Here is a 15,965-nt window from a genome sequence, read left to right as displayed (position 1 = left end):
GCTGAATTGAGTAAAATGGCAGATGGTATGTATATAAGTTAAGTGTGTCATTTCTGATCCAGGTCTCAGTGTCCCTTTAGGACATCTGATAATCAAAAGTAATTCAGAATCTTACTGTTTAAAAATTTAAAATCAATTTAGTGCTCATGGAATATTTATGCAGTTGAGATTTTTAATATTGTTATATCTGGTATATAATTTACTGGAGTATGCATTCTTGTAGAAGGGACTGATGATGGTAATGTATAACCAGGCAAGTGAGTAGAAATCACAGATGCAATAAGATTACAATTTACAGTTTCTACGTTATATATGCTGTAATGAGCGATTTTTTTGTTCTTAATAAAACTATCTTAACTGTAATTGCCATTTTAGGCTCCTGGGTTTGGATTTGGAATCGCAATATCTGGTGGAAGAGATAATCCTCATTTTCAGAGTGGGGAAACCTCCATAGTGATTTCAGATGTGCTAAAGGGAGGGCCAGCTGAAGGACAGCTACAGTAAGTGTCTGGGCTTTTGTTCTTTAATTCTGATCTTGATCCATCCTTCTCTACCTCAGTCTCCCCACCCCCCCCCACTCCCGCATTGTTCCTGTTCCCAATCATGGATCTATTTTGTTAGTGATTCTGGATTATTTATACCCAGCTTGTGCTGTACTTAGTTACTATTTTCCCTTAAGTGAATATATACTTATACTTAAGAAATCTTTATCAGTGGTGCAAATGGTTAGCTACGTATTGCTTACTTTAAATAGAAAGTAGCTGTGATGGTAAAAGGAGTGAAAGAGAACTAGTTTAGGTGGACACTGATTTTTGAGGGCCTCTTACTTGACGTCTGCCTTTTCTCTATGCTAAAAAGATTGGTGAAATACAGATACCAAGAAGGGTAAGAAGGAAAAATTGATACTATAATCAGAAGATTTCAAAGACATTTAAAAGAAGAAAGATTTAATACTTACTGATGGCATCTCTCTTAGCTGGTGACTTAATTTCATCTAATGCTGTGATTCAGCTACCAGTGATCTGTTTGTTCATGTGCCTGTTCTATTCAGGAAACACTGTGCATCAAGAGAAAAAGAAACTGATGTTCTGTGGTTAGTTGCTAAATGCCCTGGTGAAAGACCTGACAGTAAAATTTGATGTTGCTTTATCATTGCTCTAAAGACAAGCAGATTAAATTGTCATTCAAAGAAGACTTTAGAAAGGTCTTAAGTGCTTTTCTTTAACTTGTTTTTCTGGTGCTCTTTCCCCTCTTCTTAGGGAAAATGACCGAGTTGCAATGGTTAATGGAGTATCAATGGACAATGTTGAGCATGCTTTTGCTGTTCAGCAGCTAAGGAAAAGTGGGAAAAATGCAAAAATTGTGAGTATCTTTTGTGTTCAATTTAGTAGAAGTATCAGCTACTGTTGATACTTGTGCAGTATTTTAATCCCCACCCCACCCTGCTGGGTTCACATTCTCCTCCTGGCCCTCTTTTGTTTTCAGACAGGGTCTCTCTGTGAGTCCTGGATGTCCTGGAACTCTGTGTAAACCAGAATGGTCTCAAATTCACACAGATCCTTCTGCCTCTGCCTTCCCAGGTGCTGGGATAAAGGTGTGTGTCATCACACCCAGATTCACCTCCTTTAAGGAAATGAAAAGGCAGTTCTAAACTTAGTTGTTGCCAAGTGAACAATTTCTATTTTTTTTAACTTTTTGAAAATTTTTATTAAAAAACACAAAACACAGACTTTTCAGTTCAGTATGTGACATGTTGCAATTTCCAGTTTGTTCAATGCTTTAAAGCTCAAGGATTCCTCACTGATGTAAACAGGCCTAAAGCATCCTAGCTTTTGGCAAGCAGGCAGGAGACTCAACAACAGTAACAACAAAATCAAAATGGGAACAAGCAACTAAATGCCAGGCATACCTGTAAACATATGTACTATGTATGTAATCTATGTTCAGATAAAAATTTTCTTTTCAGTTATAAAAGGAGAGGGAGTAGAGTCTTGTGGCTTAATATTGCATTTTCTTTTATGTACTTATGTTAGCCTGGATCTTCCTAATAGTGTGAAAGTGCCTGTGGTCCTTTGTTTACCAGGAAAGTATTACCTTCCTTCTCTGAACCCATATCATCTACCACTCTTGTTAACTGTGGTGTGTTGAACAGAAAAAGCCAAGATTTGTCAATGAAGAGTTGTTAAGGGTGCATTTCAAGTTACTGTCTTAAAGCCAAAGAGGTGAAACAGAGAAGAAAGCTGCTGTCTTTTCTCCTTTCTTAAAAGCACATTGCTTGTCTTTTCCATGTGCTGGCTTCTCTTGCTACCTGTCTTCCAACTTCAAACATTATTTGTTTTCTCCAAAAAGACCCACTCTGGTTAATCTGGGAGGTAAGAAGCCAGTAATCTTTAGTGTTGACTCAGCATTAGAAGATTCTTAGCCAGGAAAGAATATAATATGGAAGAGAATAACAAGACAATATTATTAGGCAGAGCAGATTTGAGGTAATTTGGGAGGGACTAAAGCTACAAGACACATAGGATGATAACCAACAAGAATACCTCTTAGAAGTGGGTATTGATGAGAACAAGCCCTAATGTTAAGGTTTTATTCACATACAGAGTGAACCACTTGACCTTGAGAGCACAAGAAGAAAACATTAAATAAATGAGAGACATTGAAAAGATTTTAGAAGAGGGTAGGAGTGAAACAACAGTGACTCTAAAGCAGGCTGAGGAACTGAGGCCTTTGTGACAGATTAAAAAGACCAGCCTGTGTTAGGCAATTTGGTTGAGAGGGAGCAAGATGTAGATGAAAGGATTGCTGAGCAGGAGTAAGAATTCTGCTAATAGAATGAGTTTATAGATGGCCTAATCAATAAGTATTTTTATTATGTCAAAACACATCTGGTGTTTATCATGGCAGATGAGGGGAAGAAGCCAATAGAAAGTCATTTAAATGTGACTGCAAGTGAAGCCGTGAGAAAGCCGGTGATTGAGAAAACAGGAGAGGATGGAGGAATCAGAAATAAGCGAAAAGTTTGAGTAGCTAAAGGTGTCAGAAGAAAACAAGTGTTCCCCAAGAAGTTCTTGCAGGCTCCTGAGGAAAACCAGTGTACCGTTCTGAGGGAGCCAAGTGGCTTCCGGGATCATAGAACTGCACAGTCAGAAGATCCACATAGTTCTCGAACTTAGAACAAAGAAGTGAGTGGACAGGGAACACTGAGGAAGAATGCAAGAACGAGCTTGCACTCATGCACGAAGTTATAAATTGGACCAGCACAGAAAAAAAAAAAAAAAAGAATGCAGTTTGTGTTGGGGAAGTATGCTGAGCCCATGAGCTCCCACAGAGTAAGTTGTGCATTAGTTTGTGATAAATAAATATATCCCTTAGTAGTCTGTTAGGACAATTGTAGATCTTGATAATGATGCACTATCAAATTTTGATTAAGGAATGAGGTTAGGCTTGAGCTTGTTGTGGTTTTGGTTACAAAGCATCTGTAAGATATGTGATATGCTTAGAGTAAGTTCCAGTTCTTCATTCCACACACCAACAATTATTAATTCTCTGTAACCTTGTGATTCTTACCACTTGAAAAATTGTTATGAATTATGGGAGGATTTAGTAAAATTATTATTCCAAATCTGTTGTTTAGCCAGATCTGTAAGAGAATGGAAAACAGCCATTGTGGAAATGTATTGGTGTGACTACTATATTATCTCCCTTTGTATGTAAATTAGTTAGTATAGGTCAAGAGAAATGTATGCTTCTCATGAATGGAGAGTACATGAAAGTCACTCAGTTTATTATCTCTTTTTATTGTAGACCATCCGAAGGAAGAAGAAAGTTCAGATCCCTGTAAGTCGTCCAGACCCTGAGCCCGTATCTGATAATGAGGATGATAGTTATGATGAGGATGTACATGATCCAAGAAGCGGCCGTGGTGCTTTAGTTAACAGAAGGAGTGAGAAGAACTGGGCAAGGGATAGAAGTGCAAGTAGAGAGAGGAGCCTGTCCCCTCGTTCAGACAGGCGGTCAGTGGCCTCCAGCCAGCCCGCCAAACCCACCAAGGTCACATTGGTGAAGTCTCGGAAAAATGAAGGTATCACTAACTCTTCTATTGTTTTCACATGAAACTTTTCAAGCTAGTTTTAACAAAAAATACAATGAACACATTTCCTATCGGTTTTATTCTGTTTCTCTTTCTAGTCATGTTCTCTTGCGAAGAGTCAAATCCTGTTAAGGCAGACATTGAGACATTTTCTCAAATCCATTTTGTTGGAGCAAACTATTAGTTGAATTTTGGTTTTATTGTGATAGGAATAGCCAAATTCAAATTATGCTATGCTAGCAAGAAATGTCACACTCTCACTGAATTGAAATGCTGTGTTTTTCTTCACTGTTTGGATTAATAGTAGTATGATCATGGGAAGAAATCTAAGGATTTATTTGGAGGGGAGAGATAGGCTAATTCATAAATGGAATTAACATTTTTAAACTGAAGCCTAATTACTTTCTTTAACATCAAGTTATTAGCTTTTAAAATAGCTGTTTGCTCCCTGTTGCTTTTAGTTATGTGTGACTGATCATTTTGATTTCAGAGATGTTGAAGAAAGTATTTTGAAGGTTAGCGTTGCTGTAACCTCATTCACAAGACTTGTCGCTGACTCTCTTCCACTCCCCAGGGAAGCCTGCATTGGTGTTGGTCCTTCCTTGACACTTGCACTTGAACTCTCTCTCTTCTAGTACCTGCCCCCAATCCAAAGCTATTCACAATCTCCTCTAAGCCTTTTTAGTACTATTTCACAGTTAACCTAATATTTAGAACAGTGTCATCTTTGGACTTCTGTAATACTCACCTTTCTGAAGTTCCCAGTGCTTTTCATGTCCATAATTCTACCTATAAACACTCTAGTTTTCTGCCCAGGAATCTTTTCTTTGACTTACTGTGATTTTTGTTTTTTCTGTAGAGAGTCTCATTCATCCCCATTACCTCAGTGCACTGCTCATGTCATCATTTACTTTTCTAGTCCAAACTAGTATACTTTTGTGTTCTCAGCTTAGACATACTCGGCTATCCATAGGGATTCCTCAGCATTAGCTACATCTCAAGGGAATCACATCTTATTCTTCATTTATGTGTGTGTGTTTCTAATGAAGGATTTCTTCAGCTGTATTCCTATCAATTCAGTTTCTCAGTCAGCTAAGTACAGATGATTTAGTACTTAGCCTTAACATCTTGAGCATATCCTAATTTCCTTCATACCACTTTACCTGTCCTACTTCTGTCCTTCTCCACTGCCATTTTCTTCCCAGGCTGCTGCTAGAGAGCAGCTGGACTTTAAGTTTTGTGATTGGCCTGTGGGTTCCGTTCAGTAAACTCTGGAGACTTTTCTGAAGGTTCCATCATAGTTGCTTCCACTTGGGTTTGTAGCAGTGTCAGTTGTCCTAGACTTAGGACTTTGTCATACCTGCCATGTTCCTTTCTTCAAACTCCGGTATATTTGTTTTGAATACCCTCGGGCCTCCTGTGCATAACTAAGCCCTTTAGGCTTAGTTTTAGTGTTCGTGGGTGCAGGTTTAGCGTCGGTATTTCTTTCTTACAGAGGCCTTCTCTGACCCTGATAGATATGCATATTTAGTCTCGATGTTTGAGTACTTTGTTGCACTAGTAAATTACCATGGTAACATCTTTTGCTCTGCTTTGTAAGTTGCCAAGGCATAGAAACTGTCTGATCTGTTGCTTTAATTTGTTGTGACTGCATAGAATTGCTGTATACCTAAAGAAATACCTAAAATAAAAGGAGTAAACTGATAAACAAGTAATATTTTGGCTTCCATTTCTATGTTGATCATTTGAAGCCTTTTTTCATTGTTTTGTTTTAAGACAGGGTCTCACTGTGTAGCTCTGGCTGTCCTGGAATACTATGTAGATCAGGCTGGCTTTGAACTCACAGAGATCCACCTGTCTGCCTCTGCCTCTGAAGTGCCATGATTAGAGGCATGCATCAATCCAGTTGTAACCTTTTTTTCCCCCCTCTTTTGGTTTTTAAGACAGGGTTTCTTTGTGTAGCCTTGGCTCTCACAGAACTAGCTCTGTAGACCAGGGCTAGCTTTGAATTAACAAAGATCTGCCACCTGCCTCTACCTCCCAAGTGCTGCTGGGATTAAAGGCATGTGCTACCACTGTCCAGCTCACTTTTAACCTTTTAATTGTGAATTAAAATATTTCCTTAGTTCTTTATTTTTCTATGATGAAATGGCTATTTTCAAAACACTTACCATTACCTTCCTGGATCTCCTAATGTCATTATTTTTCTATGCTGGTACTAGTTCTGCTTGTGAGTATACTCTGGATATTTACCTTGAGTTAAATTTTAACTGTGATAGACCATTTATTAGACTTTTGCATGGCAGGCTTCATAGTTTATCCTAGATTAAAGACTTTTTGTTTTTCATCCTGGCTTTTCAGTTTGGGTTTTGAATGAATTTTGTTTCTTTTAAAATGCAGTGTCCTTTCATGGAACTAGAGCCATTCTTTTTCTCTTGACACAGGACTGATAATTACAGCTTTTGTTTTGATTGTCTGTCTTACTGAGATAGAGTCTTTACTGTACTGTCCACAGCCCTGTCCTGATTCATCCACTGAGTGTGGGCATTGTGTGTGCTCTGCCATACCTGGCTTGGGTTTTTATTTTTTTAATGAATTTTTTTTTGTCATTTCCTTAACTCTAATCCTTTCCCCACCAATAAAATTACCATTTCCTGGTCCATTGTGGGCTGCATAAATGAGAGAACACTGTAATTAACTCCCATTCACATCGTTTGACTAGTTGTGAACCATTGCATGAGTTGGAGTAGACTGTACTAAAATGTTTGAGTTTCTCTTCAGTAGAGGTTTGTACACACCTAGGAGCCAAGGAAAAGAAAACTAGTGTTTGATTCACAGCAGTCACTACCGAAGTATTATCAGACTTCAGAGTTTTTCAAGCCCAAGCTCTTCACACTAAACAATGTAAGACGCTAGTATGTCATTACATGACATAATCAGAAAAAAAAATGGTTACTATTTTTTAGGACCTTTTCAGTAAGATGAGAACACATAGTATCATTTCTTTGAACTATGTTTTACTTTGCCTTTTCATGACATTGCAGACTTTTCGATGATTTAAAGATAATGGCCTTAGGTGCAAGGTGACTCATAAGGACAGTAATTTTTGATCTTACAATTTAAACTGTACTTAATTGTTTTAGGATTTTGAACTAAAGATATTTAAATGTATTCTTCCAGAATATGGTCTTCGATTGGCCAGCCATATATTCGTAAAGGAAATTTCACAAGATAGTTTGGCAGCAAGAGATGGTAACATCCAAGAAGGGGATGTTGTCTTGAAGGTATAGTCATATTGTACATTATAATGAACTAAAAATGGAAAGCAAATTTTAGAGTTATTGTGTAACATCTGCTTGTGTTTGAAGCAGTTTTACCACAGAGAATAATCAGCATTTGCCCTGCCCATTATGAGGTATGGGGTTAACCTGAGAGAATTAATTGCTGCAAATATTTATCATTCACCAGGATAATTTTGATAATTGTTCTAGACACTATTGAAATGCTTTCTGGTTTTCGTATAGGAATGCCTTTGATAATGTAGGAAAGTATTAAGGTAGTATTAGGTCTTCCGGTGATCTGAGGAGTATGTCCTTTCCTGGAGCAGATCAGACTTAAGTTTTAGTTTGTATTTTGTTGTTTACTTTTCAACCTGTAGTTTCTTTCTGTTGCAGATAAATGGTACTGTGACAGAAAATATGTCATTGACAGATGCAAAAACATTGATAGAAAGATCTAAAGGCAAGTTAAAAATGGTAGTTCAAAGAGATGAGCGTGCTACCTTATTGAATGTCCCTGATCTTTCTGACAGTATCCATTCTGCTAATGCCTCCGAAAGAGATGGTGAGTACAGTTCTTTTTGGAGGGTCCCATTGGTTTATTTCTTAAAGTATAGGAGAATTGGGTAGATAGTTTGCTGTAGTTCTGGTTTGATTACTGAAGATGATATTAATGCTTAAGTCATGTCATGTGACCTACTCTTAGCTTATTTCTAATATTATTGAAGTACTTTATCATAATCATTTCATGGGAAGTATTCTTTTTATTTAACAGACATTTCAGAAATTCAGTCTCTAGCATCAGATCATTCAGGTCGCTCTCACGACAGGCCTCCCCGCCGCAGCCAGTCACGATCTCCTGACCACCGCTCAGAACCCTCTGATCATTCCAGACAGTCTCCACAGCAGCCCAGCAATGGCAGGTAATGGGTTTTATTGAAAACAAAGTATATAGAGAGCTATTTATAAATAAAATTAGAAGATAGACTTTTATTATTTAAGATCCATTTTTCTTCCTTGGTGTAAACACTTGTTTAAATAGAAGACAGTCAGGTTTTTTGTTTGTAACAAGGTTTCTCTGTGCATCCCTGGCTGTCCTGGTACTTGCTCTGTAGACCAGGCTATCTTTGAACTCAGAAATCAGCCTGCCTCTCTCTCCCAAGCGCTGGGCTGGGATTAAAGGCTTGCACCACCACTGCCTGGCTCCCCATCCCCCTTCCCTCTCAAGATGCTAGGTAATACATTTAATAGACAGGCAAACCAGGAAGTCTTTGCCACTGCTCAGTTCTGACTTATAGCAGAGAAGCAGCAGTATATAAATGAGTGGGCATGGCTGTATTCTGCTTGATGGCCACTAGGGAAGATAGTTTGTTCTTCACAGAATTAAGACCAGAACCACTATAAGACTCTCTTTCTGAGTGTCTTAACAGGAAGAGAGAAAGTGACCATCCTTAAATACCCACAACCCTACATTGGGCTAGATCTTTACAGTAATCACAGTAAAGAGTCAGCCTGTTTACCATGGATAAAAAGAGAGACCTGCATATGTGATAGAATAATTATTCAGTGCTGAAAGCAGGAACTCCCATCACTTTCAGTAACATGGATGTACACAGAATGATGCTGGGACACACAGCATCTCTGGAAGCAGAGACACTTGAACTCACAGAGAGGAAAGAAGGTTGGGTAATGAAAGAAGTGAGGAGATGTTGGTCAGAGAGCACAAAACTAATGTACATTGTGATGACTATAGTTAGTAATATATACTTAAATTTTCGTAAAATCTTAAGTACTCTCATCATATACTGTATTTATATTTGAGGAGATAGACTTAACTGGTCATTTCTAGTGATATACACATATCCAGGTAGACACATTGAACACATACATATAATACTACTGTGATTATGTCACAGTAAAGGTAGGAAGATAGAAGAGAAAAAAAAATCCAATCTCAGAGCTGAAGAGACAGATTAGCACTAGAAAGTGTTGACTTAACCTGCATGCAGATGTTCCCCTAAACTTTAAAACTCACAGAGATTGCTAAGAGGAACCATATGAGGAATTGTCAAGACCTAGACTATAAAGATTATATGTCTTTAGGATAGTGAGCAGATGAGAGAGAAGACTGTACGATTTGCAAATGCTAATTAAATATGCTGGGAATGTAGTTCACTTGGTAGAGTGCTTATCTGGCATGCATAAATTCCTGAGTTCCCCCACATACAAATACCATGAATTCAAATCCCTGTAATCCCAGCACTTTGGAGGTAGAGACAGGAAAATTGGAAGGTCAGGGTCATTTTAAGTTATAAAATTAGTGTTTTAGGGTTACTATTGCTGTGATAAAAACACCATGGGCAAAGCAACTTGGGGAGGAAAGGGAATATTTGACTTATTTTACATCACAGTTCATCATCAGAGGAAGTCAGGATAAATTCAAGCACGACAGAAACCTGGAGGCAGGAGCTGATGCAGAGCATTTGGAGGACTGCTGGCTACTGTTTTGCTTCTCTTGGCTTGCTCAGTCTCCCTTCATGTGGAACCCAGGACCAGCAGCCCAGGGATGGCACCACCCAGAACAGTTGGGTCCTCTCCCATTAATTACTAATTAAGAAAATGCTCTATAGGCTTCTGTATAGCCTGATCTTAGGAGGCATTTTCTTAGTTGAGGTTCCCTCCTATCAGATGACTAAATTGTGTCAAGTTGAAATAAACTAGTCAACATAGTGAGTTTGAGACATCTTTGGATAAAGGAGACCCTGTCTCAAAAAAAAAAAACAAAACAAAAAACAAAACAAAACAAAAAAACAAAAAACAAACCAGTACTCGTTAAATATATGCATTCATAAAGGTATTTGTCTTTGTACTCAAGTAGCAGCAGAGGATATTTGGTTGCTGTCATCACACCTTCTTCAGCTTCTAGGTATTTGAACTCCGTGCATCCTTTGTACACCTTAAGCTTTTTATCTATTAATTATCTGAGTCTTGGTCTTTATTTTAAGCTTGAAATGTTTTTTAAAGGATTATTATATCTCAAATGCAAAATTGGTTTATTATTTTAAAATTGATTGTTTTTACCTATTGCAAGCAAACTATTGGAAAAAAATCCATATTAGTTTGAAGTCCCTATTACATTGACATGGAGATGACATTAACATCTCTAGTGGGTTCATTATCTTGGGGCCAGCTATACTGTAGCACATCCCTTGACCTAGAAACTGATGATGAAAAGGAATAGTAGTAATCAGAATCTTAACAATGTAGCTGCTTTTTGAGTGTAAACAAACTCTACATTATAGGAAGTTCTTTCTGTTTTATTGTGTTGTTTGCTTTTTTTTTAAAGCATATATTATCTAAAGCAATAAGCTTTACTCCATTCACCTTCCAGCTCCCTATTAGTCCTGTTTTCTTTTTTTTCCATACTAAAATACACATGTGACTGAAAACATGAGTTACTTGTCTATGAGCCTGTTTTATATGCCACTTAACATGATAATCTCCATTTCTGTCCTTTTTCTTGTAGATGTCATGATTTTATTCTTTATGACTGAATAAAACTTCATTGTGTATGAGAGAAACAGTGACAGAGACAGATTTTAGAATTAGAATTTTCTCAGAGTCTTGATTTTAATAGGATGTTTTGTTGTTGTTTTGTTGTGATAGCTGTAGTTTCAAACAGTTTTCTGTATTGGGCTAGGAAACGACTCAGAGGGGAAAGTTCTTGCCATTAACTGGGCATTTTGAGTTCAAATTCCAAGAGCCCATGTAACACTGAGTCCTATTTCTCCTATAACAAGGTGAGAGATGGAGGCTAGAGAGTCCCCAGAAGCTCATAGGCAAGTCATACATGGCAAAGCAACAAAATTCCTGTCTCAAGTAAGCTGCAAGAAGAGGACTGACATCCTAATCCTTCCCAGATAGTTCCATCAGCTGGAGACAAAGTATTCAAATATATGAGCTTATGGGAGCCAGTGTCATTTGGACCACCATAGTAAATAAATAAGAATTTTGTTAGTGTGTATTTGTTGTACAGAGTGGGTTCTATAATGACATTTTTGTTCAAGTATAAGCCGTATAATTTGAACATATTCACAACTCCATTACCCTCTGTTTCTCTCTCCTACTTGTCCTTTTCTTCTTCCCAAAAGTCCTTCTTCCACATTGATCTGATATTTATCATCAGTCTAGGTTCCACATGTAAAAGAAAGCATAGATTGTGTTTCTTTATGAGTTTGGCTTAACATGGTAATCTACAGTTCCATCCAATTTTCTGCAGATGAGTCATTTCATTCTTCTTTATGTCTGGGTGTATTGTTGAGGTTGGTTTACTTGTTGACACCTGCCAAATTTTTAATAGTTTTCTTTGGGAAACATTTATTACAGAGCCATAAGTATTCCCCTATCTATAGGGTTTTTGTTTTCCAGATATTGTAGTGGTTTCTTTAGAACTTAGTGTTGCCAATAAGATAAAAAGTATTGAAACATCTTAATATATTATTTGAACATTTTTTTACTGTTTCGTATGTGGAGAAGTTATTTCACTTACTGATTTTTAAAAATATTTTTACACTGTATGTATGTATATATCACCTACCTATGTATTTATATATCTATGTATCTGTCCATCCACCCACCCACCCATCCACCCATCCATCCATCCATCCATCCATCCATCCATCCATCCATCCGTGAGAGAGTATGTATGTGGGCATGTATGTTCCACAGTGTGTGTTTGGAGGGCAGAGAGCAACTCATGGCATTTATGTGTCTCCTTACACCATGTGGAATCCAAGAATTAAATCCAGGTTATCATCAGGCTTGGCACCAGACAACTTTACCCGCTGATCCAGCCTTTCAGCCATATATACTGACTTTTACAAATTTTAATCTTTCTCTAAAACGTGGTTTCATATTTTAGATTGGTTCCTTATATGTAAATAAAAATTACATATTGTTTGTAATGCCACATTTTCTTTGTTAAGACATGCTTTGAAGTTTTTTACCTTTGTTTCTGGCCTGCCTTTACCTTATTCTCCTTTAGTTCCAAAGTGAAGAAAAAGGCACGTAGAAGGATGTTATTCATAAGTATTCCAGTGACATTCATAACGGTGGCTTCTTCCTATGGCTCTCTACAACTTGACAAATATAATTGATTTTGAGTGGGGCAGATTTTTAGTAATAATCATTTATATTACCAGTGCCTTACTACAAATGTCCAGAACAGACTAGGCAAATTACTTGACCTTATATACCTATGAATAAAGCAGGTGAGTTTAAAATGTAAAGAGTAATTTTTACTATTGGTTAGCAGTACAAGGCAGTGTGATGGTAAGGGAAGAGAAAGGCTTAGCTTGCTTAGGAAAGGAGGCTTCTCATTAGTCATGTATGCTTTGAAACGATAAGAAAAACAAAACAAAACAAAACAGCAGTTTGAAGATCATTCCAAAATAAGATATAATGTGCTCCTCCTGGAATGGAAACACTTGACTTGTTGGAAGAACAGCAGAAGGAGCCATGTGGCTAGCTCTAGCTCTCAAGAGCCTTCGGGTGATTAGACATTCAAAAAATGTTTTTTGTTTTGTTTTGTTTTGTTTTAGAAGATTTGGTTAGTGATACTGTAAAAATGTCTTAAAAGCAAACATTAAAGCATCACTAAGTGCCTCCTTTTGCCAGGATATTTTAAAAAGTTATTCATTACATTAACATTACTAAATGCTCTTTCACTACAATATTTATTATTTCAAAGTGGATGTTGATGATGCGTTCTCAACTTGATGAGCCAGCTGTTCCTCTTAGCCCTCAGGTATAGCAGCAGCTTTGTTATGCTCTGTGCAGGGCATCTGTGGAACGTGTAGTGATAAGTTTCTCTGGTCACTCAGAACCAAGATAGACAAAATAGGAAATTTTTAAAAAGGTGGTTCTGGGGGCTGGAGACATGGTTTAGTGGTTAAGAGCACTAGCTGCTTTCCCAGAGGACCTGGGTTCACTTCCTAGCACCCACATGGCAGCTCACAACTTCCTGTAACTCTAGTTCTAAGTTATCTGAGACCCTCACGTGGACATGCATGTAGGCAAAATACCAGTGCATGTAAAATAAAAACATTTTTAAATTGTTTCTTTAAAAAAACAGGTAGTCCCTTTATATATGTTAAAAGGTACTGACTATGAAAAAACTTCTTGTAGATGAAGAAATGTAGAACGGCTTTGTTGCCCTTGAGAGAAAGTAAGATCACTGTGGGATTGTTCTCTAGCTGTAAAACCCACAGCTATGTGCTCTAGATGTTATCAGAGTGCCAGATAACTATGACGTCAGTCACAAAAGGGCTCCTTAAACTCTTTCTTAAAACATTTCTTACTAAAATTCTGTATTTTGGGTTGTCTTTCTTACTGAAATTGCCTGGTTTAGGCTATCAAGATGGCTCATGGGTACAGTCTCATGGGTTATAGGCACTTAAAATCGAATCTTAACAATCTTAGTTGAATACCTAAGACCCACATAGTGGAAGGAAAAAAATACTCATAAAAGTTGTCCTGAGGTATCCACACAGATTTTTGGTCATAGCCCGCCCCCCAACATACACACACAAACACACACACACATGCCAATAGATGCAATTTTTTATTTCCACAAAATTATATTTTGAACAATAAAGCTTTTTTCCTTTGATTTATTTTGTCCAATTAGTTGTGATTAGTGAACATTAATACAAGACTGACTGGAGATATGGCTTAATTAGTAGAGTGCTTGTCACAAAAGTAGAAAGCCCTGAGTTTGGACCCCTGGCACCCATGTAAAAAGCCTGATACAGTGACACAGACCTGTAATCCGTGTTTTGGGGAAACAGACAGGCAGAACACTGGAGCTGACCAGTCAGCCAGTCCAGCCAAATTTCTGAGTTAATAGGTTCAGTGAGACACTGTCTCAAAAAATATGCTAGAGAGTGATTGTAGAACACACTTGATGTCAACCTCTGGCCTCTTCTTGCACACATACTGCATATGCACACACACATGCACACACGCACAGACGAGACCAGGCCTGGTGGTTTAGGCCTCTGATCCCAGCTACTTGGAGACTAGGCAGAAGAATACATCACAAGTCCAAGGCCTAGATACATCACTACAGAGCAAATTCAGGGCAAGCTTGGATAACAGTATGTCTGCAGTTTAGAGGGACTGAGGTTGAATGCTAGAAGTACTATGGGAAGCTGCATTAGTGAGCAGCCTGGCATAGCATAACCCTTAGGACCTGATCAAGAGAGTGAATGAGGTTTATGGGAGTAGTTTAATGTAAAGAAGCTAAACATATCTGGGTAGTGGTGGCACATGCCTTTAATCCTAGCACTTGGGAGGCAGAGAGGCTGATCTTTGTAATTTAAAGGCCAGCCTGATCTACAAAGTGAGTTCTAGGACAACCAAGGCTGGTACTGAGAGAAACTGTCTTGAAACCAAAACCAAACAAAAACAGTAACAACAAAAGAAGCTAAACATAAAAGGAGCAAAACTAAACCATAGGTTACTAAGAGTAAAGATAACTAAATTCAAGAAGCACAGTCACACACGGTTCTTCACTTCTTTTTAAGATGGAATGTCAATAGAAAAGACAGCGCCTCAAATCTCCAGGCTTCATAGGTAGCCTTCTTGGAAGGGCTTAGCCTCTGTTCACTGACTGCTCAGAGAATTTACAGTATGTTGCCAGGTGAACTTGCTGTATAGAGTGTCTGGGAAGGACATTTGTGGGGTTTTCTCATTTGGAAGCTTTGTACTGCACAGCCATATGAGAGCAGCTTGGGTAAGACACTGGCCACCAAGTCCCCATCGTCACTGTAAAAGCATTCCAGAGGGATGCAAGCTCTACCTGCAGGGTCTTCAGGCCACTCTACCTGCAGTTTTTCAGTTCATAGTACTTTTTGCTGATCTGATTGATTTATATGTTAATTTGCTGCTTTGTTCAGATAGTTAATAGGATCAGGAACCTTTATATCAAAGTGAGTCTATTTATGTGGAGTATAAAAATTTCTTCAGACTCTATTTCATACCATCTTTAACAATCATTTTTTTATAGAGCTTTTAGCCAACCCGAAGTCCCTAAGTCAGTGGGCCCATGCTATGTACAAGCTAAAAAGCAAAAACAGGCCAGAAGGTGTTTCACTGGTCTAAGGTACTTGCTGTGGAAGCCTGGTGGGCTGGCATTCAGCCCCCACAGCCTACATGAGGATGGTAGAGAACTGATTCCACACATTGCCCTCTGATCTCCACATGTGCACTGTGGTGTTGATGACAACCCATATGTGATGTGCATACACACACAAATAGAACCCTAAAACACACACATTTGTACGTTTTTGAGGAAGAACAGAATGCCTTTAGGAGGACCTTGCCAGCTCTTTGGAGAGCCTGATGTTTGCTTCTGGACAGTGAGGAATGTGGTAGGTAAACATAGTTCAGAGCCTACATTTAATGGCAATGTATGCATGCATGCTTGTCTGTGTGTCTGCTGTAGCACATGGATGGAGGTCAGAGGACAACTTGTAGGGGTTGGTTCTCCTTCCACTATGTGACTGTAGGGAGGAAATGCAGGTTATCTTGTT

General features: G+C 38.2%; 1 protein-coding gene across 7 annotated transcripts in view; it reads left to right on the top strand.

The window, feature by feature from the left end:
* The window catches only part of Tjp1 (tight junction protein 1), a 241,628-nt gene that overhangs the window by 189,347 nt on the left and 36,316 nt on the right, over positions 1 to 15,965 (top strand). For all 7 annotated transcript variants that reach the window (XM_060367285.1, XM_060367284.1, XM_060367288.1 and 4 more), the window contains 6 exons: positions 376 to 500; positions 1,260 to 1,362; positions 3,808 to 4,084; positions 7,274 to 7,377; positions 7,768 to 7,936; positions 8,147 to 8,294. In XM_060367285.1, coding sequence (XP_060223268.1) covers positions 376 to 500; positions 1,260 to 1,362; positions 3,808 to 4,084; positions 7,274 to 7,377; positions 7,768 to 7,936; positions 8,147 to 8,294 — 926 coding nt within the window. The remainder of the gene's footprint in view (positions 1 to 375; positions 501 to 1,259; positions 1,363 to 3,807; positions 4,085 to 7,273; positions 7,378 to 7,767; positions 7,937 to 8,146; positions 8,295 to 15,965) is intronic.

Source organism: Meriones unguiculatus, chromosome 14 (assembly GCF_030254825.1).
Source record: "Meriones unguiculatus strain TT.TT164.6M chromosome 14, Bangor_MerUng_6.1, whole genome shotgun sequence".
Classification (NCBI taxonomy): domain Eukaryota; kingdom Metazoa; phylum Chordata; class Mammalia; order Rodentia; family Muridae; genus Meriones; species Meriones unguiculatus.
Note: the sequence above shows the minus strand (reverse complement) of the source record. Positions and strands in the feature narration are given on the sequence as shown.